The 25,954-nt window shown below is 40.4% G+C and overlaps 1 protein-coding gene across 4 annotated transcripts in view; it reads left to right on the forward strand.

Annotated features, from left to right (window-relative positions):
• The window catches only part of Akap6 (A-kinase anchoring protein 6), a 458,326-nt gene that overhangs the window by 78,241 nt on the left and 354,131 nt on the right, over window positions 1–25,954 (forward strand). For all 4 annotated transcript variants that reach the window (XM_031356459.1, XM_031356461.1, XM_031356460.1 and 1 more), the window contains exon 2: window positions 23,643–24,006. In XM_031356459.1, coding sequence (XP_031212319.1) covers window positions 23,677–24,006 — 330 coding nt within the window. In that variant the 5' untranslated portion in view covers window positions 23,643–23,676. The remainder of the gene's footprint in view (window positions 1–23,642; window positions 24,007–25,954) is intronic.

The raw sequence follows: 25,954 nt of genomic DNA on the forward strand, positions 1-25,954 counted from the left end.
AGCAGTATCTACAGACACTTTTGATTGTCACGGCTGCAGAAGTAGGTGAATATTCTTTGCACGTAGTAGGCAGAGACCACAGCAGCTGAGCACTCCATAGTGCTGAAACGTCAAACAATGGTTTGAGCCAAATTTTAACAGTGTCAAGGTTGAGAAATTCTGATGTTGGATAAATAGGCTGTTTATTAGTAGAATATGAAAGATAAATGTAAACATCCAATAGGTATATGTTGACCAAGTTTCCAAATTTAGGGTAGGCTATTCCTGCCTACAGTTATATTTTGTATCTTAGAAAAGAGATCCTCCATTTTATTTTTTCTGGAGAAGGACATACTCCAAACAATAAAAATTTAGGATTCTATTTAAATTTGCTTTCAGAAATGAATAATAAATATTTAAAATAATCCAAAGAAAATCAACAAGATGAAGGGAACATGGATATCAGAGAAACACGGTGTCATTGACCTATATTCCAGACCAATTTTTAAAAGAACAGTATGTTAATACATTGGGGGAAATCTATAAAATACATATTTATGAACTTATATGAAGGAAGAGGATATAAAAGCTCAAGTAGACAGATAACAAGGAATAATGTCAAACCTGTAACAAGTCTTCCAATACATTCCAGATGGGAAAGCTTCATTGCTGACCTTTACCAACTTCTAGTGGAGAAATAACTATGATGCTTCTCAAACTATTCCATAAAATTGAAAGAAAACCCTTGAAACTTATTCTCTGAAGTCTGCATTACTCTACTACGAAATCTGGCAAGGATAGTAACATTACCACCACCACCAGCAGCAGCAACAGTGACACCACATGTATAGACCAATTAATACTCCTGAAATTAGATGCAAAAATCTTCAACAAAATACAAATCAAATCAAGTCATAGTAAAACAGCCATACACCATGGAAAACAGATGTTAGTCCAGGGATGCAAGGATGGTTCAACATATGCAAATCAGTAACAGCATATAAATAGAACCAAAGACAACATCCACATGATTATAACAGAAAAAGCCTTTAATAAAACTCAACTGCCTTTCATAATACAAGGCCCCAAAAAAATCAGGCATAGAAGGATTATAACAATACAGTAAAGGTTATATATAATCATCTTAGGCCAGCATCATACTAAATGGAGAAAAACTGAAAGCATTTTCTTTAAGTTAATGAAAAATATAAGTGGTCCACTCTCTCTTTCAACCAAAGTGGGTCCCATGAATTCTATTCAGGTTGCAAGGGATGGTGACCAAGTGAGTTAACTCGCTGAAACATCTATCTGGTCCTAAATAGACATTTCTTGGAAGAAATATAAATGACTAATAAATGGATGTTTAAAATGACCAATATAACTTTAGCAATTGGGGAACTGCAAATAGAACTATAATTAGATTCCAAAATACCCCAGTTAGGATGGCTTTTATAAAGACAAAGAAAGAAAAAAATGCTACCAAGGATGTGCAGGATAAGCACCCCTTCTACACTGTTGATAGAATGCCAAACTTGTCCTGATTCTATAGAAATTAGCATGGAGGTTTCTCTAAAGACTGAAAATACAATACCATGTGACCCAGCTGTGTCATTCTTGGGTTTATGCCCCAAAGCAGCAAACACTAGAGATACCTGCACATCCATAAATATTATGCTATTGTTGTGTGTGTGTGCTTATACATGTGCGTACCTGTATTATTTAACTATAAAGAAGAATGAAATTTTATTATCTCAAGAAAGTGGACAAAATTAGAGAATATTATATTAAGTGAAACAAGCCAGAAATACAAATATCACTTTTTTTTAAATGTAAAGACTAAAAAACAAACAACAAACAACCAAACCAAAACAAAACAAAAAACCAAAAAAACCAAAAAACCAAAAACAAGAAGAGGAGCTGAGTGTAGAGGAGGAACTTTAGAAACTGTGTAGGGGCTCGAAGAAGAAGGGGAAAGGGCAGAGGGTGAATGGCATGACATACATGACATGTTACATGCACACACGGAAAGAGTAAAGTGAGTCTCACTAACGTGTACCATTCTGTTAGTACTTATATATAACGAATATAATTTACCTAAATACATAAATAAATAAATTGGCTTCCAGGATTTATTATTCTTTGACCATGTTCACCTCACACCTAGGGTGAAAAGATGGCACTGGTTCTGGGCAGTTGGGTGGTCTTCCTATATTTAAGTCTGCCTGTTATTTTCTCCATTGCTAGCTAATGATTTAGCTTACACATCTTCTTAGTTGTTCTTTCTTTTTCTTTCTTTCTTTCTTTCTTTCTTTCTTTTTTCTTTTTTTTTTTTTTTTTTTTTTTTTTTTTTTTTTTTTTTTTGTTTTGTTTTGTTTTGTTTTTTCGAGACAGAGTTTCTCTGTGTAGCCCTGGCTGTCCTGGAACTCACTCTGTAGACCAGGCTGGCCTCAAACTCAGAAATATGTCTGCCTCTGCCTCCCAAGTGCTGGAATTAAAGGCATGCGTGCACCACCACTGCCCGGCCCTTAGTTGTTATTTCTTGTAACATATTTCCTCATTTCTGACTTCACCAGTTACCCAAAGATCTTTAAGAGGATCTTTGTTTTTGTTTTTGTTTTATTTATTTTTTTGCTTTTGTGTTTTTTTAATTGCCTGTGTGCCAGTTCTGACTCATCGTCAAATAAAAAACAAAAAGCAAACAAAACAAAACAAAACAAAACAAAACCAACCAACCAAACAACAACAACAAAAACCAACAAAAAAACCTAACTGAATTCTACAAAATTAGCTCTTATCAGAAGGTAATATGAGTAGCTCAGTTTCAGTAAATGGTGGTTGGAGACACAGTTCCCAGACACATCCATTTGTAAGTATTGTGTCAGTGGTACATCGCAGAACTTGTGTCAAGCAGTCCCTTCTGTGGGAGTGATATTCTGCTTATCTTCTCTGTAAGTGTCCACCCCTTTGGGAAGATTCTTTATTCTCCTGGTTGACATAGCTCCCCTTATGAAATTTTGCAGCAGAATTAACTGACCTGCTTGTTTGCATTTTGATAGAGAAAACAGGCTCACTTGAGCTAATCCTATTCCATAGTAGACATTTTTATCATGAATGTATATATTAATATATATTATTTCTGCTATTGAGAGAATATTTTGAGGTCAAACAAAATATAAAGAAATATTTTTTATTGATTTAAGTTTTATTGCATTATGTTGAGAAAAGATACATGATTTAAATTTATCTGAATTTGTTAACATTTAAAAACATATTTTAAGTAAATAGAATTACATTACTTTCCCTTTTGTACCCAAACTCCTCCCAGATAACCCCCTTCAATACCTGCAATACCTTCCTTTTTTAAAATTTTGTCATATTCTTTAAAGTTTATAAAATATTATACAATAAAAATGAGTATTATAAAAATTGTTTGATATAAAACAACAATCAATTGAACAGTCTTATGTAGGTGCTTGTCTACTGCAATAATGAAAATACATACATTTGTCTGAATATAAGTTTGAAATAACTTCAAACATATTAACTGTATATTTTAAAATAATACATCACTACTAGTATTTTTTAAATGAACATAAATAGATAAAGTCTTTTTGTTTGTTTCTTTTGTTTTTAGTAGAGCTTAAAATCTTGGCTCTAACTGTGGTACAAGCCCAAAATAAGAACAATTTTTAGACACTGGATTTCATTGTAATAAGGCTGTACTTCAATGACCCTCACATCACCAAAGGATTTTACCTCCATCATAGCTAAGCTGAGAGTTGACAGTTCTGCTGCACCAAGAAATGAATTGTAGGAAGGATTTTTGGATATTTTTTTCCTGCTATGGTCAAAGCTATTTGACTTGAGTGATTGTCGTTATTCTCTGCCCACAGAGAACAGGTTACATTCATTTAAGAAATGATGTGTGTATTAAGATGGTCTATCCATGAAGTCATTCACCAACTGTTTCAATGAACAATGGTTCTGCTTGGAGGGTGGCACAGACATTAGGTGAGGGTAAGAATCTGGTTCATTGGCTGTGATGATTTTGAAAAGCATTCATCTCAGAGAAAGAGTAACTTATAAAGTCCTCTTCTTCAAACTTGATACAATAGTTATAAACTTCAAGCAAAGCATTCAGTCTCACTCTTTGTTGTTCTCTTACAAGCCACCTCCCAAGTTAACTGTCTATGTTTCTTTTGGCTGTATAAATTTTTGAAATATGTAAGCTGTTCTGAAAACCATAGTACAGTGTAAAAACATCAAATAAACAATCCTACTAATAGAGAGGCTGAGATAGGAGAAGCCTGATTTCAAGGCCATTATGTGGAACCTAGGAAGACACTGTCATGCACAAACAAGCAGAAAGTGTATATGGATTGTACAATATTGGACCTATTTCTCCAGTTACCACTGGAGACAGCCAACAAATTTCTAATTCCTCGTATTTTTGGATTTCAATAGATTAGGGTATGTGGATAATATTAATTTTCATATTAAGAGATATTAAGAAAAAGTAATTGTTACTTCCTGTTGTTTTTGTTGTTAGAGGTAGAATTAGGTTTGTGTGGGTTTGCTGAAAGATTACTTTCTTGCTTCTTCTAGAGTGTAGTTTTGCTCCTTATGTTGATGCTTTCCATCTATTATCCTTTGTAAGGCTGAATTTGTGGAAAGATATTGTGTAAATTTTGTTTTGTCATGGAACATCTTGTTTTCTCCAGCTATGGTAATTGAGAATTTTACTGGGTATAGTAGCCTGGACTGGCATTTGTGTTCTCTTAGGGTCTGTATGACATCTGCCCAAGATCTTCTAGCTTTCATAGTCTCTGGTGAGAAGTCCAGTGTAATTCTGATAAGCCTGCCTTTATATGTTACTTGACCTTTTTCCCTTACTGCTTTTAAAATTCTTTCTTTGTTTAATGCACTTTGTGTTTGATTATTATGTGACGGGAGGAATTTCTTTTCTGGTCCAGTCTATTTGGAGTTCTATAGGCTTCTTGTATGTTCATGGGCATCTCTTTCTTTAGGTTAGGGAGGTTTTCTTTTGTTGAAGATATTATTGGCCTTTATAGGAGTCTTCACTCTCTTCTATACCTATTATCCTTAGGTTTGGTCTTCTCATTGCGTCCTGGATTTCCTGGATGTTTTGGGTTAGGAGCTTTTTGGTTTTTCCATTTTCTTTAACTGTTGTGTCAATGTTTTCTATGGTATCTTCTGCCCCTGAGATTCTCTCTTTTATCTCTTGTATTCTGTTAGTGATGTTTGTATCTATGACTCCTGATCTCTTTCCTAGGTTTTCTATCTCCAGGGTTGTCATCTTTTATGAGTTCTTTATTGTTTCTATTTCCATTTTTAGATCCTGGATGATTTTGTTCATTTCCTTCACCTGTTTAATTGTGTTTTCCTGTAGTTCTTTAAGGGATTTTTGTGTTTCTTCTTTAAGGGCTTCTAGCTGTTTACCTGTGTTCTCCTATATATCTTTGAGGGAGTTATTTATGTTCTCCTTAAAGTCCTGTGTCATCATCATGAGAAGTGATTTTTAGATCTGATTCTTGCTTTTCTGGTGTGATGGTATGTTCAGGATTTGCTATGGTTGGGAAAATTGGGTTCTGATGATGCCAAGTAACCTTGGTTTCTGTTGCTTAATCTCTGGCCATCTGGTTATCTCTAGTGCTACCTGCCTAAATCTCTGGCTAAATCTGTCTGAGGCCTGCTGTACCTGTGATCCTGATTGCGTCAGAACTCCTCAGAGTCAAGCTGTTTCTGTGATCATGTGATTCTGGGATCCTGAGATCCTGGCCCTTTAGAGCATCCAGGAGTGGAGCTTCCTCTGGGTGTTGTGGGACTGGCTGCAAAATTTGCGCCCAAGTTCTGCTCAGAGCACCAACCCTGACAGACTGGAAGGATTCTGTGCCACTGTGCTGGCACAGTTTCTACATGCCTGGGTCCCACTGGTCCCAGTTACTCCCAGTGTGGGGACAGATGTTGTATCCTCCTCACTTTTGCTCCTCTGATCATAAAGAAATATTTGAAGCATTTACATTTTATAGCCAAGTTGAGAAAGAGAGTATGGCCCACTGGGTGGCTTCTGTATTTGTTTAGTTTTGTCCTAGGGGAAGGCAGTGGTTGGTGATGGTGGACGACTTTGATTTGCTTTCTATTGCTGTGAAAAAACACCATGACCAAAACTAACTTGGAGAGGAAAGGGTTAATCCAGAATGAGAGTTTAGATTTGTGTCTCCAATACTTTAGGGACTTAGATATTATTGGTACCCAGAAAGAATTCGTATCTAAGAAGTGTGGGTTAAGTCTGCATGGTTCTATATTCTTTGGGAGATCAAATGCCTTACAGACAGGGACTCACAGAAGCTCTGCGATAATGCCATTCTATAGTATTTCTATACCAGCACACACACATTTCTCCAGGGTTTGGATGGATGATGAAATGATGCCAATACTCAGGTAGTATTTAGAAATTTCCTTGGTTGTTATCTAAGTTTCTTTTCCCATTTGTGACAAAATATTCTGACAAAAGCAACTCAAAGGAAAAAGGGTTGATTCTTGATCACAGTTCTGCAGTACAGTCAGCAGGAGCTAGAAGTAACTGTTCAGAAGTCAACAGTGAGGTACAGAGAACAGTGAATGCTAGTCTCACCACGTTTATCCACAATCCATTACACAGCTCAGGACCCTGGCCTAGGGAATGGTGCTGCCCACAGTTAAGATGGTGTTTCCTACCTCAGTTAACTTAATCAAGATAATCCCTTACAGGCAGGACCAGACCCATTTCCCAGGTGATTCCAGATTCTGTTTAGTTGACAATTAACCATCACAATATTGATTATGTGCTTTTAGGTTGTGTCCTGAATTGTGTTTGAAATCAATTCATGTATCAATGTGAGATCCTATATTAATTTAGCTGAAAGTTTAGATCAATAGAATTTGAACTTTCATGACTTTTGACACTCCATTTATTTTACTACTAGTCCTTGTTCATTAACAATTCTTTTAAGAGACACATTGCATGAATTTACCATAAAGATCACTTTTATTTATATATGTTTATATGTTGAGAATTTCATATATATGCAAAATATATTTTTCTTCTTTATAAAATTTTAAAATTAAAATGAAGTTGCTGGAATTTTTATGGAATTTATGCTTCATTTAAGCATTTTTGGTAAGAATCATTTTAAAATTAATCATTTATATTGTTGCATAGCCATCCCCACAGACATCTTACACCCCATCTTGTAAAACTTTACCAAGCAGAAACTCCTAATTCTTCTTACCCTCACCCCCTAACTGCCTGTCTTTGTGGTATTGGCTATTTATGTGGAATCATACAGTATTTGTCTTTTTGTGATTGGCTTGTTTCACTTAGCATACTGTCTCCAAGGTTCATTCACCTTGTGTCAGAATGCCTTTCCCATTTAAGTCTGAATAATACTCTATTGGATGTATTTACTACATTTTGTTTATCCACTCATGAGCTGATGGATGCACCTTTGGTTGCTTCCATGTTTTGGCTGTTGTGAACACGGCTACTATTGAACATGAGTGCATGACTTTCTCTTTTTGAGGATGTTTTCATTCCCTTTGAGTCCCTTTGTATCCAAAAGGGCATTTTTTTTCTTGGATCTTTTCTGGCTGCTGATTCTATTTTTATTTCTTCCAGAACTGCCACACTGTTTCTTAAAGGGCTGGGTTGCTCCATACTTCTGTTAAAATAAAGGTTCCAATATTTCTACACCCTCATGTTTGCTTGTATGTTTGTTGGGGAGGTAGTCTCTTCTAGCTTTGATGCGCATTTCCCTAATGGTTGCTGATGCTTGCTAAAGCTTTGTGGATTTATCAGCCATTTGTATATCTTCTTTGGAGAAATATGTATTTTAGTTCTTTGCTCAATTTTAAAATTGGGTTGTTTCTGTTTTTGGTTTTGTGTCCTGATGTTTTCTGTATATTCTATTTGTTGATCCTTTTTCATAAGCATGCTTTATTAATATTTCTCTCCCATCCTGCCACTTGCTGTTTTATTGTGTTGATATTGTTTTGTTTTATATTTTATTTTGGACAAATGTTTTAAGTTTCTGTGAAGTCCAGTTTGTCTATTTGTTTTTTTTTTTCTTTATAAGACCATGAAGAATAAAACCTAATGCTATTTGACTCAAGTGACTGCTTCCTAACCTGAGTTTAGGACAATGTTCTTCCTGCAAGCTGGGCTTCTGAATAATGGAAACCTTGCTGCATTCAGATATGGATACATCTCGCCACATTTTAACAAAGTTTGTTAAGTGAGAGGTATTTTATCCTTTAAAACATCCTTTGGGAAACTCCTCTGAAAATTGCTGAGGCTTGCTCTTTCATCCCGAGCTCAGTGGCTTTCCGGCTTGTTTCCCTTGTAATTCAGTTGAGAAGCAACTGAGCTTAGAAGATGCAGCTGTTCCAGAGGGTAAAGGATGAGCACATGTTGACTCACTTTTTGCCAGAATATCCAGGCTAATGCCAAGTCTAAAGGAGCCAATAATCCCCATCTCCCCTTAAACTGTCAGTGAGCATACTCCTCTGTTTCTTATAGATATGACTAATTGTTTTCTTTAAAAATTTCACATCATAAGCATGAGCTATGTCTGTTGCTCTTGATTACCTCCCAGCGGATGAAAGCAAGATCCTATTGCTGAAGACACTCTACAGTTTGGACACAGGATTCTGAGGATCTGAACTGGATCTACCCTGAAAATCTTCTTCCTGTGGTCTATCTTTCATGGTACCACATTAGCCTCCAAGGGAGGGAAGCAACCAATAAGCCTACCCAGCTATGGCAGCTATGAGCCAGAACAAGAACCAGGATGGCACAATATTCCAAAGGGTACAATAGTGGCACTCACATCTTGGTAGTAACCTTCAGATATTTAACTGACTGTAAGATCTGCTCAACAAGAGGGAAATCATGCCTGGTACTGGAAAGCTAGCCAGCTACCTCAGGCCAGTAAAATAATGAACCTTGGAGAAGAGCCTACAACTGTCACTTGATTCAACCAGCATTATCCATAACCAAATTTTTAAGTATTTACCCTTATATCCACAGATAAGTAGTATATTTCACCTTCAAGAAGAAACCACTTTGCAACAGATGGAGACCATTACAGGGAATTACCACTGATACAAATGCAGACAATAAGTGCTTGTATGATGCTCATCCCCAACTGATAGATCGACAACACAGCTCATGTCTCTTAAGTTTTCGGGTTCATAGAAGAAGAGGAAAGACTGTAGGAGCCAGGAGATCAGAAAGGTTGCTGTGAGACCGCATCTCCCAGAAATGTCCGAGAGGCTACACTCAGGAAATCTCATCAACAGAGCTGCCTAAACAAGACTTAAACAAGGATGGTACCCAATACACATGTGAAGAAGGCAGGGGGAGGGCTCAGCGGGCCCCAGCTCTAGACAAAAACCTGCAGGTGACTAAGGAATTCTGAGGCCAGGAGACCTTCCCCAGGGAAGAACCTCCAATTGGTTATGCAATACCAAGTGGTCAGTCCTGAGATCATATATGTACAAGTAATATTCTATGGAATGTTTAGATTGCATCTATGTTTTGAGACATACTAACACAACACACACACATACACACCCCACAACTACAATAAAAGAAAAAGAGGTCAATTTGAGGATGAGCAAGGCAGAATACATAGGAAGAATAGGAGAAAGGAGAAATGGTGTAATTGTATTCTAATTTTTTTAAACAAAATCACACCAATTTTCACACTGAAGGGGGAAACTATAGTCTTCCAACCTAACACATAGAAACAGCTTATTAGAGATCACCCCCAAATTCCTTTTTTTTAAAAAAAAAACTGAGGCAGCTGACTGTTAGAAATATTCTGTTTCACTCATTTCTCTGACAGGAAAAGTAGCATTTCTTGCTGAAGAAACTCAAAAGACCTCCAGGAGGCACGTCAGTGCCTGAATCATGCAGAATTGTTAGCAATGTTAGGATCATAGCAAAGTGTGCGGTAAACAGAGGCCACGGCGAGCAGGCTTTATCTGAGATCCTTTTGTAGCTGCTATAAATGACTAAGTGGGAACAAAAGTAGCTGTGTCATGTGATGGATCTGACTGCGGTGCATGAGTCAAAAGAAGACAGACAGACGTTATTGAGGAGGCCCTGCTGTTTCTGAGAGCCACATCAATTATGAGAAACTACTGCCTATGAGGGAAAGACATGAAAAATTGAAACGTTGAATGCACAGTCATCTTCCATGCCACCAAGCTGCTGCTGGATGCCGGAGAGTCGCTCTCCTGTGTGGGGCGTGACTGCAGGCTTAGCTGTGGCGCAGAGTAAGTGAGCAGCTCAGATTGTGACCTCTTGTGGAAACTGCAGCTTCTTCTTTCTCTCCGTGGCTCAGCTTGGGTGGTGGGAAGTGGAGAGAGCAGATGGCTGGATGGGCTTTGCTTTCAGGCCCTAGTGTGCCGATGGCATAGGTGAGAGACTGTGAGTCAGCTTTTGAATGGCATCCAGCGTGTTGTCTTTTATGTTTCTGACATCTAGAGAAGCCCTAAATTCAAAATATAAACCTTTCTGTTGCCTTTGATGAATGGAAGAGCTGCCAAAAGTGTCTGGTGGAATTCAAACTATAGTCTTCTAAGGTTGATTGATGCAAGATCTACTGGACTCTTTGTAGAAGTTTGATGTCATTAGCTCCTAATGACTTCAGAAGTCCTATTGTGACTATGTGTTTTTATTAAACAATGAAATAATTAATTTATTAAGAAACAAGAGTCCAGTGGAGGAGAGTTTATGCTGAACTACCCCATGCCTTATGGTTTTATATCTTCCAATATAAACACAACATCCTTGAGCTTGTACTATCTACCTAGCACTTAAACTATGTGTAGTATTTTTCTTTGAAGGTCTATGGTATAAGATCCTCAATGCTCTATGGATATTTTTCAAAATACCAGTTCATTTTGGAGCAAAGTCTGATTCAATCAGACCTTAACTTTTGATTTAGATGCCTGATCAGGTTGAAATGCTTGACTGTTTCATGAACTTGATAGATTTAGAGCAAAACCACTGTAAGATGTTTGAAACAAACAGGCTTCGTCTTACTGAAACCGTCCTGGGAAGGTAGGCACAGTTGCAGGCTGTGGAAACAGCTTCTGCAATGGGGAACCCAGGAGGAGGACTCCTGCTCACAGAAGACCTTTGGAGCTGGGCGGGGGGCACCTTTCATTGTTATAATTTCAGGTTGACAATAGAGTCAACTGATGTCTTGAGAAGCAACAGTGAAGGAATATCATGAATAGGAAAATGGGTTTGGAAATACCAGTCCTTTTGAGAGTTCTTGATCCACACAGTCCTCTGTTTCTGAGAGAAAGCATAGTAGTTATTTGAAGTGTTCTCACATTGCACAATGAGCAGCAGAAGGCAAATTAATATCGATGGAAAGATTTGGCTCAATTCATTATTTTATTTTCTGGCCTGATTCACTTGCCTTCAAAAATAAAAGTTATCTTCCTGATAATGTATGTACTCATTAGGATGAACACTGAAACAGCTTAGATTCACCCTGATCTCTCCCTTGCCTGTGTCTCATCATTGCAACAGGCTTACCTGTGGGAAGGAGCGTGCTCTTTCTCTCTCTTTCTCTCTCTCTCTTTCCTTTTCTTCCCCCTTTCCTCTCTTTCTTTCTTGCATGATTTAATTGAAAATATTTTTCCATATACTAGAGTCCAATGGTGGTTTCTTCTCCCTCACCCTCTCCCAGATCCTCCTCACACACCCACCTTCAAACTCTACTTCTTCTTTCACCCTCCCTTTGGAAAACAAACAGACCACAATGAGAAGTAGAAATTAAAAATAAAAGAAAAAAGTGAAAGAAACACACACAAACATATAAAAACACATGACATTTAAACAAAAGACTGGTCAGTTAAAAAAAAAAAAAGAAGAAAGAAAAAGAAAAAAAGAAGAAAAGAAAAAAAAAACCCAAACAGATCAATGTGAAACAAAAAGAAAATCTCCAAAAACACCCTTGAGTTTACTTTGTGTTGGCATTTACTGATAGCCTTGGGGCTGCCCTCAAGTGTGCTTTGTATACCCAGTGAGACAACCTAGTGGCTGTCAGCTAACAAATGTCTTCTTGGTTCAAAAGTTCTTTCTAAAAAATTATTTTGCTGAAATGTATGCAGCAGTATTACTGAATTGAGTCAAAGGGAACATTTTGTATTTAAAAGTATGGTGCTTCCCTGTCTGGCAGTACAGTAGAACTGACCCTGGTGGAAGGGGTGAGGGTGAGCCGCCCGAGGGTGTGAGCATGGGAGAGAGGCTGGTCTGGCTACTCATCTGTCCTGAGGTGGCTTGGGCTCAGGGGTGCTGAGCTCCACCCTGTCACTCCCTGTCCCTGGGGTCATGAGTGTGGTGAGATGGTTCTGCCCCTGGCCAGCTGCAGGCCCTGCCATGGGAAGCACAGCAGAGCCAGGCCCTGGGGTACAGGTGAGCTGCCCCGAGGGTGTGAGGGCAGGAGAGTTGACTCTGTCTCCTGCCAGTGGCAGAATTGGGTATACTAGCCTGAACAGTGCTGGAGAGCTCACCCCAGGGGTGCAATAAGGTGGTCAGTGGAGTGACCAGCTCAGCTAACACCCAAGCCTGATCCAGGTCTATGAGTTAGCATCACCCCAAAAATCTACATCAACTGTGAACTGTTGGAGCTTGTCAAAGGGCTGCTGACTCAAGGCTGTAGGATCTCCATGACACAGGGTAACAACAGGATAACTGGAGTTCAGGTGAGGATTCAAGACTGATGGTGTCACACAAGCCAGATGCCTTGAGCCAGACCGCTGACTCACTGTAATGAATATTTGATTGACTTATTTACTTACTTGTCAGAGCCCCTCTGCTTCCCTCCTCTCTACCTCTTTCTTCCTTCCTTTCCTCCCTCCCTTCCTTCCTTCTTTCCTTCCTTTCTTCCTTCATTTGTTTCTTTCCTTCTTTCTTCCCTTTCTTTTGTTTTGTTAAAAACATAATATTTATTCTACATTATGGGGTACATTATGATAATGTACTACATGTGTATAATGTGCAATTAGGGTAACAAGCATTCCCATCTCCTGGTTAATCATTTTTATTTATTGGGAATTTCACATTTTACTCCTCATTTTAAAACCTATCATAGATTACTGTAACTGATAGGAACTCTACTATGCTGAAGACCCAGAAGGAATGTCTCCATCCTGTGTTTTGGTGTACGTTAGGAGATTCCATTCTGTCTCCATTCCCCTCTGAACTGCATGGTGTCTAGTGACCACTGTCCCTGTTTATTCTTCTTTGAGATTAGTATATTTGTTTCTGCAAATGAGCGAGAACACATAGAATTTTGTTTTTCCTTGTTTGGCTTATTTTAGTTAATACAATGACCTCTAGTTCTATCCATATGTGTGCAAATGACACACATATGGATGAATAATATCTCATTGTTTATCTACAAACTTTATCTACTCATTTATTGAAAGGCATCTGTGTTGTTTCCATATTTCAAGTGATTGTGAATTGGGTTTAAATAAACAGGAATGCAAGGCTGTGTTTGATGTGTTTCATTTCTTTTTTGATGTTCTACTCAGTAGTGCACTTACTAGAGTACTTGACATTTTATTTCGATTGTAGAGGGGTTGCTACTGTTTTTCATGTGTCACCTCTACAGTCTATAAGAGTTCTCCGTTCTCTATATTCCTACCAAACTGTGCTAGCTTTTGCCATTCTCTTGACTAAGGTAGTATCCCAGGGTCTTGATTTACTTCCCTGGTGCTTGGCTAGAACTGTCATTTATTGTGCGTCACTTATATGCCTCTTTTTGAGAAGTGCTTGCTTAGTCCTTAATAGACAGGACTTACTTTTCCTTCTTAAGAAAAATAGTTGTGTTTTTCTTTTTTCTTTTTTTACTTTCCATGTTAAGAAATCCAAAGATTGGGAGATGGCTCATTCAGTCAATTTGCCACACAAACATAAACACCTGTGTCCAGAACCACATCCCCCCCTCATTCACATAAAAAGCTGGGCACAGCAGTTCAAACCTGCAACCTTAGTGTTGGGGAGCTAGAAACAGAAGAACCCTCATGGCTTGCTGGCAGTTTAGGGATTTACTCAAATCACTGTACTCTAAGAGACCTTGTTTCAAAAAATAAAGCGGAAAGTAATTGAGGAAAACACCCAACATTGACCTCTGGCCTCCATATGTACGTCTACACAAGTACCCACACATCCCTACCCACTTATACACTCATACACACACTCATACTCACACACACACACACACACACTCTCACACACACTTACACACAGTCACACACACATACACACTCACACACACACACACACACACACACACACACACACATATACACTGTTCATCAAGTCAACTTTGGAAGCACTCCTGAGCTTCAAGGCACACTCACACACACACTCATACACATAGTCACACACACTCACACACACTCACACACATACACACTCACACACACACTCACACACAGACTCACACACACACACACTCACACACATACTCACAGTCACACACACAGTCATACACACACACACACACTCACATACACACTCACACACTCACATACACACTCACACAGTCACACAGTCACACACACAGTCACACACACAGTCACACACACTCACACACAGTCACACACACACACACACACACACACACACACACACACACACACACACACTGTTCATCAAGTGTTGTCGACTTTGGCAGTACCCCTGAGCTTCAAGGCCTATTGCCTTTTCTTGGGGCTTCTGCGTAGAGGCAGACAGGTGGCAGCCCTAATCCTTTGATTACGGGGCTGGTTGATCAGTCCGGCTGTCCATCAGGTTCCATTCCCTGTCCTTCCAATCACTTAGAAAACCTCCATGGAGTTAGGGGTTCCCCTGGGAGCTTGGGCAAAGACCAGGCCTTGTTTGGGTACAATTATCTCCTCCAGGCACCACCCCATCTGTCTGCAGAGCTGTCTAAGTCCACCAGCTCCAAAATCCTTGAAAGAAAAGGCATGTTGCTTCTGTGCTCCCTGAGTCCCTGGCTTAGAATTTAGCTTTTTATAAGTTATGAAAGCCATGCATTACTTGTTTATCTAATTTGTAGCTTTCAAAACATTCCTCTTATTTTTTTGGTATTTACTTACCAGAAACCCCCTTTCTGGTAGTGATTGTAGGCATTTAGGAGGGAGCAAAATTAGGTAGCTGTATTCAGTGGGCTGTCCACCTAGATATTTCCTTAGCAAGCTCTTTATAGAAACTTGTTAGTATCTGGGAATGCACACAGAGTTAACAAACACTGCATTAATACAGATGACTGATGAATTTTGGAGTTCAGGATGTTCAAAGGTTACTCTCATGTTGTGGTTCATCTTTCTTACTTTGCATATTGAGGTGATGCAGGGTGTGAACACAGAGACTCATCATTTCTTGTCAGGAGTTAGGCACATGGGGGCAGAGAGGATCTTTTAACCTCAGTGCTTCCATTTGACAATGTTTGATTTAATATTTATGACTGTAAAATTAATTTGGAAGAAATTTTAGAACAAGAAAAAAAAGTCCAATAGTTATGTAAAATAGTATTTAAAAATTTTCCACTTCAAATTTGTGATATGATTGTGAACCAGTGCTAGTGGAGAACTAAAAATGGAGACTCCTTTTTATATTTAATGGAGCAGGTAGGACAGAACACAAAGTCCCCTTAATCACTCTGCTACAAAGTCAGTCTCCTATCTCTCTCTTTCTCTCCCTCCCTCCCTCCCACTTTTAACCCCTTCCTCTCTCCCTCCTTCCCTCTCTCTTCCTCTCTTTGTACTACAGGAAGTTTTAAGGTTATATTCTGTGTTGATTAAGATTTACCTAGAAAAAGGAGCCTTAGTTCTCTGAATTTTTATTTTTCATTCCCCTTTCTTGATAAATAAGCTTCCATGTGTTGCTTATTGTTTCATTTTGCCTACTTTCTCTTTTTAAGTCATTTTTTCAGATTCTGCAGCCCCATGAGATTCATTCCAAGCCTCATGTATAGAGCATTCAAAGTCATCAGAGTGTGGCTGCAGTTTCTCCTGTGCACTACTCCTGGGCCACACTGAATTCTCAGTTCTCTCAACACTTATCTGCTGACTTTTCTTACTTCATAATGAAGGGGTGTTTTTGTTAATCCACTTCCCCTGCCTAAAATCCCATCAACGTCCTTCTGTCTCGCCCTATCTAAATCAAACTCAGTTTATCTCAAATATCACCTTTTCCAGCAAATAGTGCTTTTTTTTTAAACATGTTTCTGTCCAGTGATTAATGGCATTTTGGGGGGCCTAATAGGGCTTTTAATTTGCTTGTATTTGAATATTTCTTGCCAATGTAGCATGTAGAAGTACTAGGGATAGGAGAGACAGAGATTGTCCTTATGAAATTATAATTCTTGAGGCTAAATGCAATTCATATTCACATTAATAGCAGTGACTAAGTAACAATACTGGTATTTTACTTTGTATTTTTTGGACAGGGTATGTATGTAGTCCTGTTGGTAGCCCTGGCTGACGGATACTCAGCATGTAGACCAGAGCTCTGCCTGTCACTATGGCTGTTTTAAGATGAGTGTTTTACAAATCCAGTCTTTCTCAAGGCATTTTCTCAAATAAGAGAAAGGTGGCCGCCTATTACTTCAAGGTGATATTGTCAGCTAGGGTTGGAAGCAAAAATAATGAGCATCTTGTCGTGGCCCATGTACACACTGATGATTGGGTGTGTTTTGTGGCTGACTGCCTCAAGCAGCCAAGTGTCCTGGAAGAAAGAAAACACGAGGCAGGATGACTAGCCTGGTCTGGTTGGCTATCCATTTTTCATAAAATCTGGGAGGAGGGGCTGAGGAAGGAACGTGATTTATGAAGTGCAGTTTTGCTGACAGAAGATGCCATGCTTAGCGGGAAGGGAGTTAGAGGCGTGGCTGAGGAAAAAAATGTAATTCCACACAGGCTATCTGAGCGAGGGGCGGATGTAATCAGCCGTGTGTCTGTGGGAGGACGTTAAAACACGGAAAGGGGGAAATGCTAGTAACTCCAGGGCGATCTTTTAAATTGTGACGCTCTTTTCCAGCCTGCTTGTCAACATGACCCCTTCGCAGGTGCACTTGATATTCTCTTTACTCGGAAATGGCCTGTCAATTCAGGAAGGTTAGAACAGTGTCACTTCCAGGAGTCCCAGGAAACATGGGGTCAGTGGGTGAGAAGGCACAGGAAGAGGCGCAGACCGAGGCTCTGGAGATTTCGCTTGGAGCCTGAGCCACTGTCTCTTCCTTCCCTCACTTTGATGTGTACTTCCAACTCGACAGCAGCTCTTTGACTTAAAATTGTTCGGTTTCCTATCTGTGGAGCCTATAAAATCCAGGGAGGTAGGCAGGCAGCATGAGTTAAAGCCAGGAGATGAATTAGATCCTCATCCCTCTAGGTAGGCGGGGCACTTAATTAAGCAGCTTATTAACATGCTGTTGTGCTTTCCTTGCAGAGACCAATTCTGCTATCCTAGACTTAGGTTTTGGGTATACTTGTTGAGTTCGTTTGTTTTCCTTAATGCAATCAAATCATGACACAAAAATTGAAATAATCTAGAAGATGTGTTTTTCCTTTCCAAATGTCGGTATGAGTGGTTATCAGAATAGAAAAGAAGGAAATGAAAGGGAAGAGAAAAAAAGGGACTCTTTGTTAGGTCAGAATTGATGGAATTATGCCTAACATAATCGCCTCTACCTCTGTCTTGAAAGATGTGGCGTGTGGCGTGTAGATCTGTTAATGTGGCTAAAATTAGTCCCGTCAAGCAAGCAAGAGAGTGGAAGGCTGTGTTTAAGCTTATGGTTGGTTCATGTAATAACGAGACTGTTTCTCACATCATGGAATACATGATGGAAGTACATGAGAGAAACAGTTTCTTGAGGAAAGAGGGAATACACAAGCCCACTTTAGTCAGACAGCCTTGTCAGCTAGCACACCACCCTTACTTTATCTGGCCTCAGGCAAGCTTGGTTTGTGGGGAGTATCATCCTGGTTCTTCCCAGCGGTGGCTGGCTGGGTTCTGTCCACGGAGCACTCATTTCCTTAGGCGTCCGTGTTTTGGCAACTATCTCCTTTGCCCAGTCCACACTCCTCACTGCCTGTTTACAAAAGCCCTGCCTGGTGACTGCAGCCTGTAACATATACAATGGCTTCCAAATAGGGACTGGGTAGCAGCCCTCACTCAAGAGTTAGGTCACTAAAGAGCACCAAAGCTGCTGCACAGCACAGCCAGCTTGGAGCAGCTGACACTGGCCTTTATCTTGTTTGGCTATGCGCAGAAAGCCAGGGTGGAGAGAGGAGGAGGAGCCAGAGGCTTAATCCTGAAGGGACTTTAGGAGCCGAGCATTTACAGTGAGTACAGTTGGTAGGTCCTCACTTTCCTGCTTCTTATTTAAAAGAGGGAAATTACAGGAGAAAGGGGAGATGGGCAATTCGGAGGCTTGGACAGCTAGGTCTTTACTTTCTGATTTTCCCTAGGAAGGTTGCCCTCATCTAAATATACACAAATACGTCCTAGGCACCTCAGACTTCAACTTAAGTTTTTTGGACTGCTAGAGAGATATCAGAAGCAGTCCTTATTAAGCAACCCGTGGCGCATTTTCTTCACTCTCCACGGGATAGTAAGTAAAGTAAGATAGGGAAAACTCTCAAACAAATTAATAAGAAAAGAATTAAGATCATCACTTCTTTCTGCCTTTGTGCTCCACATATTGCCTCTTCTTTAGTTGCGCAGAAAGGAGAGGATTTGATGGATGCTATTTTTAACAGGAGACGGGATAAACGGAGGTATTATCTCTAATGCCAGAAAGGTGACCACAGACAAACATTTGGTGATGGAGGGGAGGGAGAGGTCCTTGGGTTTCAAACGCTGATCGATTGGTCTTCTGTCTTCTTGGAGTCAGTTGCAGCTTGGTGGGTACCTGTATGCTCCTGGCCTGATGCTCTCACTTGCACTGTCACGACCTGCTGTCTAGGGTATTTTCTTTTCTAACATCTCTGTGACTAGAAGGCCTCTTTTCCTTTATGAAGTGCCTCATGAGGGAAAAGCGTAGAACTTGCAGCACCTAGAAGTAGAAACTTGTGCCCTCCTATTTGCATTTAAGTGGAGTAGTTAAAGTGTGAGTAAGAGTGAAAGCAAGAGTGAGTAACCAGGATAAGAGAGGAAGCGCAACACAAAGATCATCACCAGAGTCTCTGATGCTGAAGCTGTTGCCTTCAGTAATATAGATTTAGCATTTACATCGGATGTGATTTTTTTTTTTTGTAAAAACCGGGGAACGTAGCCATTGATGTTGCTGTGTTGCAATGTGAACTCTCAGAATTGAAAATCAAGTGTTCCTATGAATTGCTTCCCATGAAGCATGTGATTGATTCATTTATATCACATCCCACGCTTGCTAGGTGTATGACACATGCATTCGTTTCTCAGCGACACAAGTATATGTAAAGGAAAGTACACAACAGAAACGAAAGTGTGAGCTCGGTAAAACACGGCTTTGTCTCCGTCCCCAGGTTATACGAGAAAGTTCCTTGCTTGCAGTTTAGTTAGTTGAACATTTGTCACAGGAAAATCTTACTTTGAAGCTTGCCTTTCAGGGCTTCTCAGCCCTCTCCAGAGTGATGCGCATTCCGTCCTTCACAGACATCTTTCTGTTTAGTTTTCCTATTGTTTTATGTTCTACATGTGGACCCACGTTTATGTCATTAGTCTTCAGGGGAGGATTCCTAGAGGGAGGGGCATCCTTGCCATGTTTGTTCTTCTGGGAAAATTTATCAACACTAACTATGCTTTAGAAATTATTGGTAATAATTATTGGTAAAAATTCTTGGTAATAATTTTTTTCCTGTGAACTAGGACAAGTCATTTGATTCTATTGTGCGCTTTAGTATAATGGAGAGCCACCGTGTAGTAGTTACATATGATAAGAATAGATAAGAAACAGTAATAGGTGTGAAATCCCTGGATCTCTCACTGTAAGCAGTCTCATATTCTCTGCCCAGATGAAATCTTCTCTAGTTTGGTCCCTTCATTCTGCAGCTGAGGAAACTAAGTCTGAGAAGCATTGAGTGAATGCTTTGTACTTACTTGTATGTAGCCTGATGGCACATGTGGAAATGGGGGATGAGACAATTCTGTGATTGGGTGAGCTGATTCGTTGATATAACTCTAGTTTAAGGTAGCATGTGTATCACATGCTTTAGGAATCTGACAAAAGTGCCTGTCAGTAAGTGCCTGTCAGTAAGTGCCTGTCAGTAAGTGCCTGTCAGTAAGTGCCTGTCAGTAAGTGCCTGTCAGTAAGTGCCACCTACTAGTTATACAGGGTCTTGGGTAAGTAGGCGACTACCTGTGCATCCGAGGCAGCTCAGTGCACACCCGCCTGACTCAGTTGACCTTTGACACAGTCCGGTGTTTGAGACAATCATTGTTACATCAGTGTGTTCTCCCTTCGTAACCAGTTCCACGTCCTTGAACAAGAAGGCTTTATTAACCTTTGTTATCAGATTTCTTTTCTGAGACTGAGACTTGATATTTGTCCCTTAGAAAGCAGTAAACTGATTAATAATTTAGACGTGTTGGAGAAAGTGAGAGTCAGCACCTGCGAGACACTGGAGTTTGGGAGGTACTAGGTAGCTCACACTTCCTGGGATTGGATGCCTTCTGTGAAAGTTTGTTATATTTGAGATTTATTTTTTATTTGCTAAGACTAGTATCATTATTTTTTAATAAATTAAACACAAGATGGTTAAAAATATGAGGGATATACTCCCTCCTGCCACCAGGCAGCTTTCTAAGGCAGGCACCAAAGGCTGTCAGCCAACTTAATGAGATGCATTTTGCCTTTTGCAAATAAACTTGCTTCAGAAAATTCACGGATAAACTTTCTGTAAGTCAAAATTCAGATGCTGAAAACTAGGAATGGGGAAATAGATATTGTGTACACTCTAGGTGTCCCAGCACGTGGGTGAGAGAAGCAAGGTGATCAGGACTTTAAGTCTGAGATGAGTGTGTGCTTCATGGGTCCTTGTGAGAGAGTAAGGGAGAGGGAGTGGGGAGGGGAGGGGATCAGAGAAAGCAAGAGGGAGAAACAAAGGAAGCCAAAAGAGGGCTTATAGGGGCAGTACTGGAAGAGTTCTTAAGAACTACAGAGTACCCACCCCACTCTTGGCCCCCACTCTTACCCACCCACCCCCACTCTTACCCACCCACCCCCACTCTTACCCACCCACCCCCACTCTTACCCCCCCACACACACTCTTACCCACACCACTCTTAAGCACTTTGTCAGTTCTGCAGATCTAGTTGTTTCTCATGCTCATTAGGTGTGGACAGTAACAAGTTGGTCACACTGGAAGCTGTCTTGATCTTTTCCCTTCTTCATTATTGGTAGGTAAGAATAACTTTGTTTTTTTACAGCGTTGGTTGATTTTTTTTGTTGTTGTTGTTAACTTGAAACAAATTAGAGTCCTCTGGGAAGACAGACCTCAATTGAGAAAATGCCTTCAGCATCAGATTGTTCTGTGGGCAACTCTTTTCTTTCTTTCTTCCTTTCTCCCTTTCTCCCTTTCTCTCTCTCTCTCTCTCTCTCTCTCTCTTTCTCTTGTTCTTTCTTTCCTTCTTTCTTGCCTTCTATGAATGTACTTTTTTTAAAAAAAATTTGATTATTTTATGTATTTACTTGTCAAACGTTGTCCCCCTTCCCAGTCTCCCCTCCGCAAACCCCCCATCCTTTCCCCCTCCCCTTTGCCTCTAAGAAGGTGCTCACCCACTCCTACCTCACCCCTCTAGCTTCCTGGGGCACTAAGCCTCCACAGGACTCAGTGCCTCCCCTCCTACTGATGCCATATAAGGCCATCCTCTGCTACATATGTATCATTAGCCATGGGCCCACCCATGTGTACTCTTTTGCTGGGAGGGCTCGGTGCCCTGTGGGGGGCGCCGTTCCTAAGCTGGTGGTCCTGGGTCGTGTAAGAAAGCAGATGGATGTGAGGCAAGCCTGTAAGCCGTGCTCCTCCATGGCCTCTGCTTTCAGCTCCTGCCTCCGGGTGCTTGGGCGGAGTTACTACCCCGACTTCCTGTCATAATAGACTGCGACCTCTCAGGTGAAGTAGGTCTTGCCTGAAGTTTCTGCCCCAAACTCCTTTGGTAATGGCCTTTGGTACAGCAAAAGGAAGCAAAGGCAGCTGCTAAGTGAATATTAAGAATCTGACGAAAGGTGTGAGCTGCTTTCTGATAATTAGATTAACTTTCTGAACTTCTGATCAGTGACTTTTCAGGAATGAAAGTTTAACTTGAATGTATTAAACAAACAAACAGTCAAACAAAACCACCATCACAACAAAACACAACCTTGTAAAATACAAAGAAATCCATTAGGCTTGAATACAAGCTGTTCCCAGGACCAGAATAACACCCATTTATTATAAAACATAATAAAGCATACCAAAAGCGTATTTTATGCTAGACCACTTCCAAGAGAGGATTGTTGTCAGTATCTAATCTTATCCTCAAAAGCAAACTTAGTTCACCATAATATGCACTTGTTAATCTTACCTGTCTGATAACCCTTTGACTAATATGTGCCAGAACAGCTTACTACTCTTAAAATTCCAAATGCCTCTGAAATTTTCAACATAACTGCATATTATATTAATGTAACCTGGGTGTGGCATTAGTGAATCAGCATTAATTAGACCTTTTTGATATAATCTCTTTTTCAAGAAACTAATGTTTTGGAATTTCTACATGTTATTTAAATCTATCATCTATCTGTCTGTCTGTCTGTCATCTATCTATATCTGTCATCTAACCAAATCTTCAAAATAGACACTATCTGCTACTAACACAGTGTGTTTCATAATTAGAACACCCTCCTTTTTTTTACTTCATCTATTTAATATGTTGGTTCTAGTCAAAATGCCATTTGGTTGCATACATTAGGAAAGCCCCTTTAATCATTGTTTCGACACAGTAGAAATTTGTTCTTTCTATCACATGTCAGCAGTACTGGCAGAGAGGCTCCTTGGTATCTCATTTGACCCACGCTCATAGCTCTGTGCTTCACCATCCTCTCCTAAGAGCACCCCAGAGCATCTCCTGGCCTGCCACGGAGCTAGAGCCCCAACCATGGAGTCCACCATAGAGACTGGAGAGCAGATGGGCCGGCAGGTGGCTTATTCTAGTTCAACAGTCCCTTGAAACAGCTCTCAGAAATTCTGCATAGCTATTCCACTTCTCATTGGCTAGAACTTGGCTACTGGGCTACAGCTAGCTGCAGAGGAAATGGGGGACACTAGTTCTAAATTCAGGGCAGGAATATTCACAGTTAAATATTTGTTACTAAGGGAATGGGAAAATGGATATTTGGAGAGACAGTATCACCATGCTCTTATATTATATACTGGGTCTGCAGCTACAATGTATAAAATCAAAACCCCTCTTTCTGTTTTTGTTATGAGCAATGGTTTCTTAATTTAGAACCTAGCTTTATTTAGAAACCCGTTTCTTCTGTGTATCGTTGCTTTATTTGGCAATCTAGTCTGACTTTGCTTTCCTATTTCCTTTTGCCTTTCAGCTGTTTTGGAAAGAAGTAAGGCTTAGATTTCTCCATGTTAACCATGAGTGTGACACTTTCCCCACTGAGGTCACAGGACCCAGATCCCATGGCGACTGATGCCTCACCCATGGCCATCAACATGACACCTACAGTGGAGCAGGAGGAAGGAGAGGGAGAAGAGGCCGTGAAGGACATGGATGCTGAGCAGCAGTACGGAAAGCCACCTCCACTCCATACAGCAGCTGACTGGAAGATTGTCCTGCACTTACCTGAGATTGAGACCTGGCTTCGCATGACCTCAGAGAGGGTCCGTGACCTAACCTACTCGGTCCAGCAGGATGCAGACAGCAAGCATGTGGATGTGCATCTAGTCCAGCTAAAGGTAAGGCACGTTCTCTGGAAAGAAGTATAATATTGCCTCTGGTACCTTGAGTCAATCTCAGTTTTATGATTGCCAATGAGGAAGAGTCTGAGGTGGAAATATAGTAACATTTGGAAACATTATTCTTGGCAGTAAACAGATCATTTTTCTTCTAATTTTACTACATTGCCAATTACCTAGAGTAAAGCTGGCCTTTGAGAATAGACCAGAGATACAAGAAACAGGAAAGGTATTTTTGTTCCATGCCACAGAAATCAGTTGTGGAGAATGAAAGGATCTTACAAATGATTCCAAAATGCTTAACAAAAGACATTGAGCCATGCTGGAGACCAGGTCATGTGATTAGAACCTTCTGGAGAAGCTGACGCTGCCTTTGAAGCAAACGGTGGCTTCTACCCTGGTGGGAAGGGCGATGTTCTCCTTGTAGAGTGTCTTTCATCCGAAGACAATGCATTATGCAGAAGAAAGGAGCTTTTTATAACAACTGATCTAATGTCAGACGTTTGAAAAATGTCTGTGGCTTCTGGAGACCTTTTGAAAGTATCACAGCACAGAGAAATGGGGGTGCTGGTGAGAATACAATTCAATGAGGGCTGCAGAAATATGCGCTGTGACCTTGACCCTGCTGTAGCCTCTTCTCTCCCCCAGGTCCTTGAGGGGGAAATATATATATATATATATATATATATATATATATATATATATATATATGTGTGTGTGTGTGTGTGTGTGTGTGTGTGTGTGTGTGTGTATATAATATGTAGGCCTTATATAAACTTCAAGTTAGATGGGATGCTAAGGAAGATTATTTTACCTAAGCTGGTTCATCTTAAATGCCATAAAATGAAAGTCTAAACAGATTTGTAGATCTTTACACTGAAGTGACTTACAGCCTATAGCCACCATGGAAGCATGGTGAGCCGTCAAGAGAGAGGATGTTTCTAAATGCTTAGAGTGGATCTGGCTTAGCCTATTACCTGGCTTAACCTTTCATGTTCATGCGACAGATCATCTGCCAGAAGTCTTGGTTACATTCCCACTGTTGTGATAAAGTACTGTGACCAAATGCGCCCTGGGGAGGAGATAGATTATTCAGCTTGCACCTGTCAGGTCTCAGTCCATCACTGAAGGAAGTTAGTCCAAGACCTTAAGGCAGGAGCCCGGAAGCAGAGCAGAAGCAGAAGCCAGAGAGGAATGCTGCTTACTGGCTTGCTCCAGATGGCTTGCTCAGCTTGCTTTCTTATAGCACCCAGGAGCACCAGCTCAGGGATGGTACCATCCACAATGGTCTGGGCCCATTCTCATCAGTCCATAATTAAGAAAATGCCCTGCAGGCATGCCTATAGCCTGATCTTATGTGACATTTTGCTCAACTGTAGTTCCCTCTTTTTAGATAACTCTAGCTTGTGTCAAAGTGACAAAACCTTACTAGGACACTAGATTACTACATTAGTGTTTAAGACAGAGATGGAAAGAAGACACAGAGGCGACAAAGGAGGTGGGGAGGAGTAAGAAAGAGAGAGAGGGGAGCAGGTGAGCAAGTGATCAGCGTAAGCCAGAGAGCCAGATGTCACTGGTAGCTGCTCTTGGGAAGAACTCAGCATGATGGCAGAGCTATGGCTGGAAGCAGTCTCAGCAGAATGAAAGCCCCCAATAGCGTCCTCCTATGGCAGTAGGGAGTATTGTGGCTGGGTCTCAGAAATAATTTATTTAGAGGAATAGTCCCTGGGCATCTTGGGGTGAGAGTAAACTAGAGGTTAGAGGACACTCCTCCATCCCTTCAGTGTGGCTTCCCTAAGTTGATAGAGGATTGAGCTTGTAAGGCATATCAGCTGTTACCCCACAAATCCTTCCCATGTACACAGGAAGTTAGTAAATGCTAGAAGAGGAAGTGAGGGGGTGGATATACCATTAGAAGACATGGCTAAAAAACATTGTTAAAGGTTCA

This window comes from Mastomys coucha, unplaced genomic scaffold (genome assembly GCF_008632895.1).
Source record: "Mastomys coucha isolate ucsf_1 unplaced genomic scaffold, UCSF_Mcou_1 pScaffold6, whole genome shotgun sequence".
Classification (NCBI taxonomy): domain Eukaryota; kingdom Metazoa; phylum Chordata; class Mammalia; order Rodentia; family Muridae; genus Mastomys; species Mastomys coucha.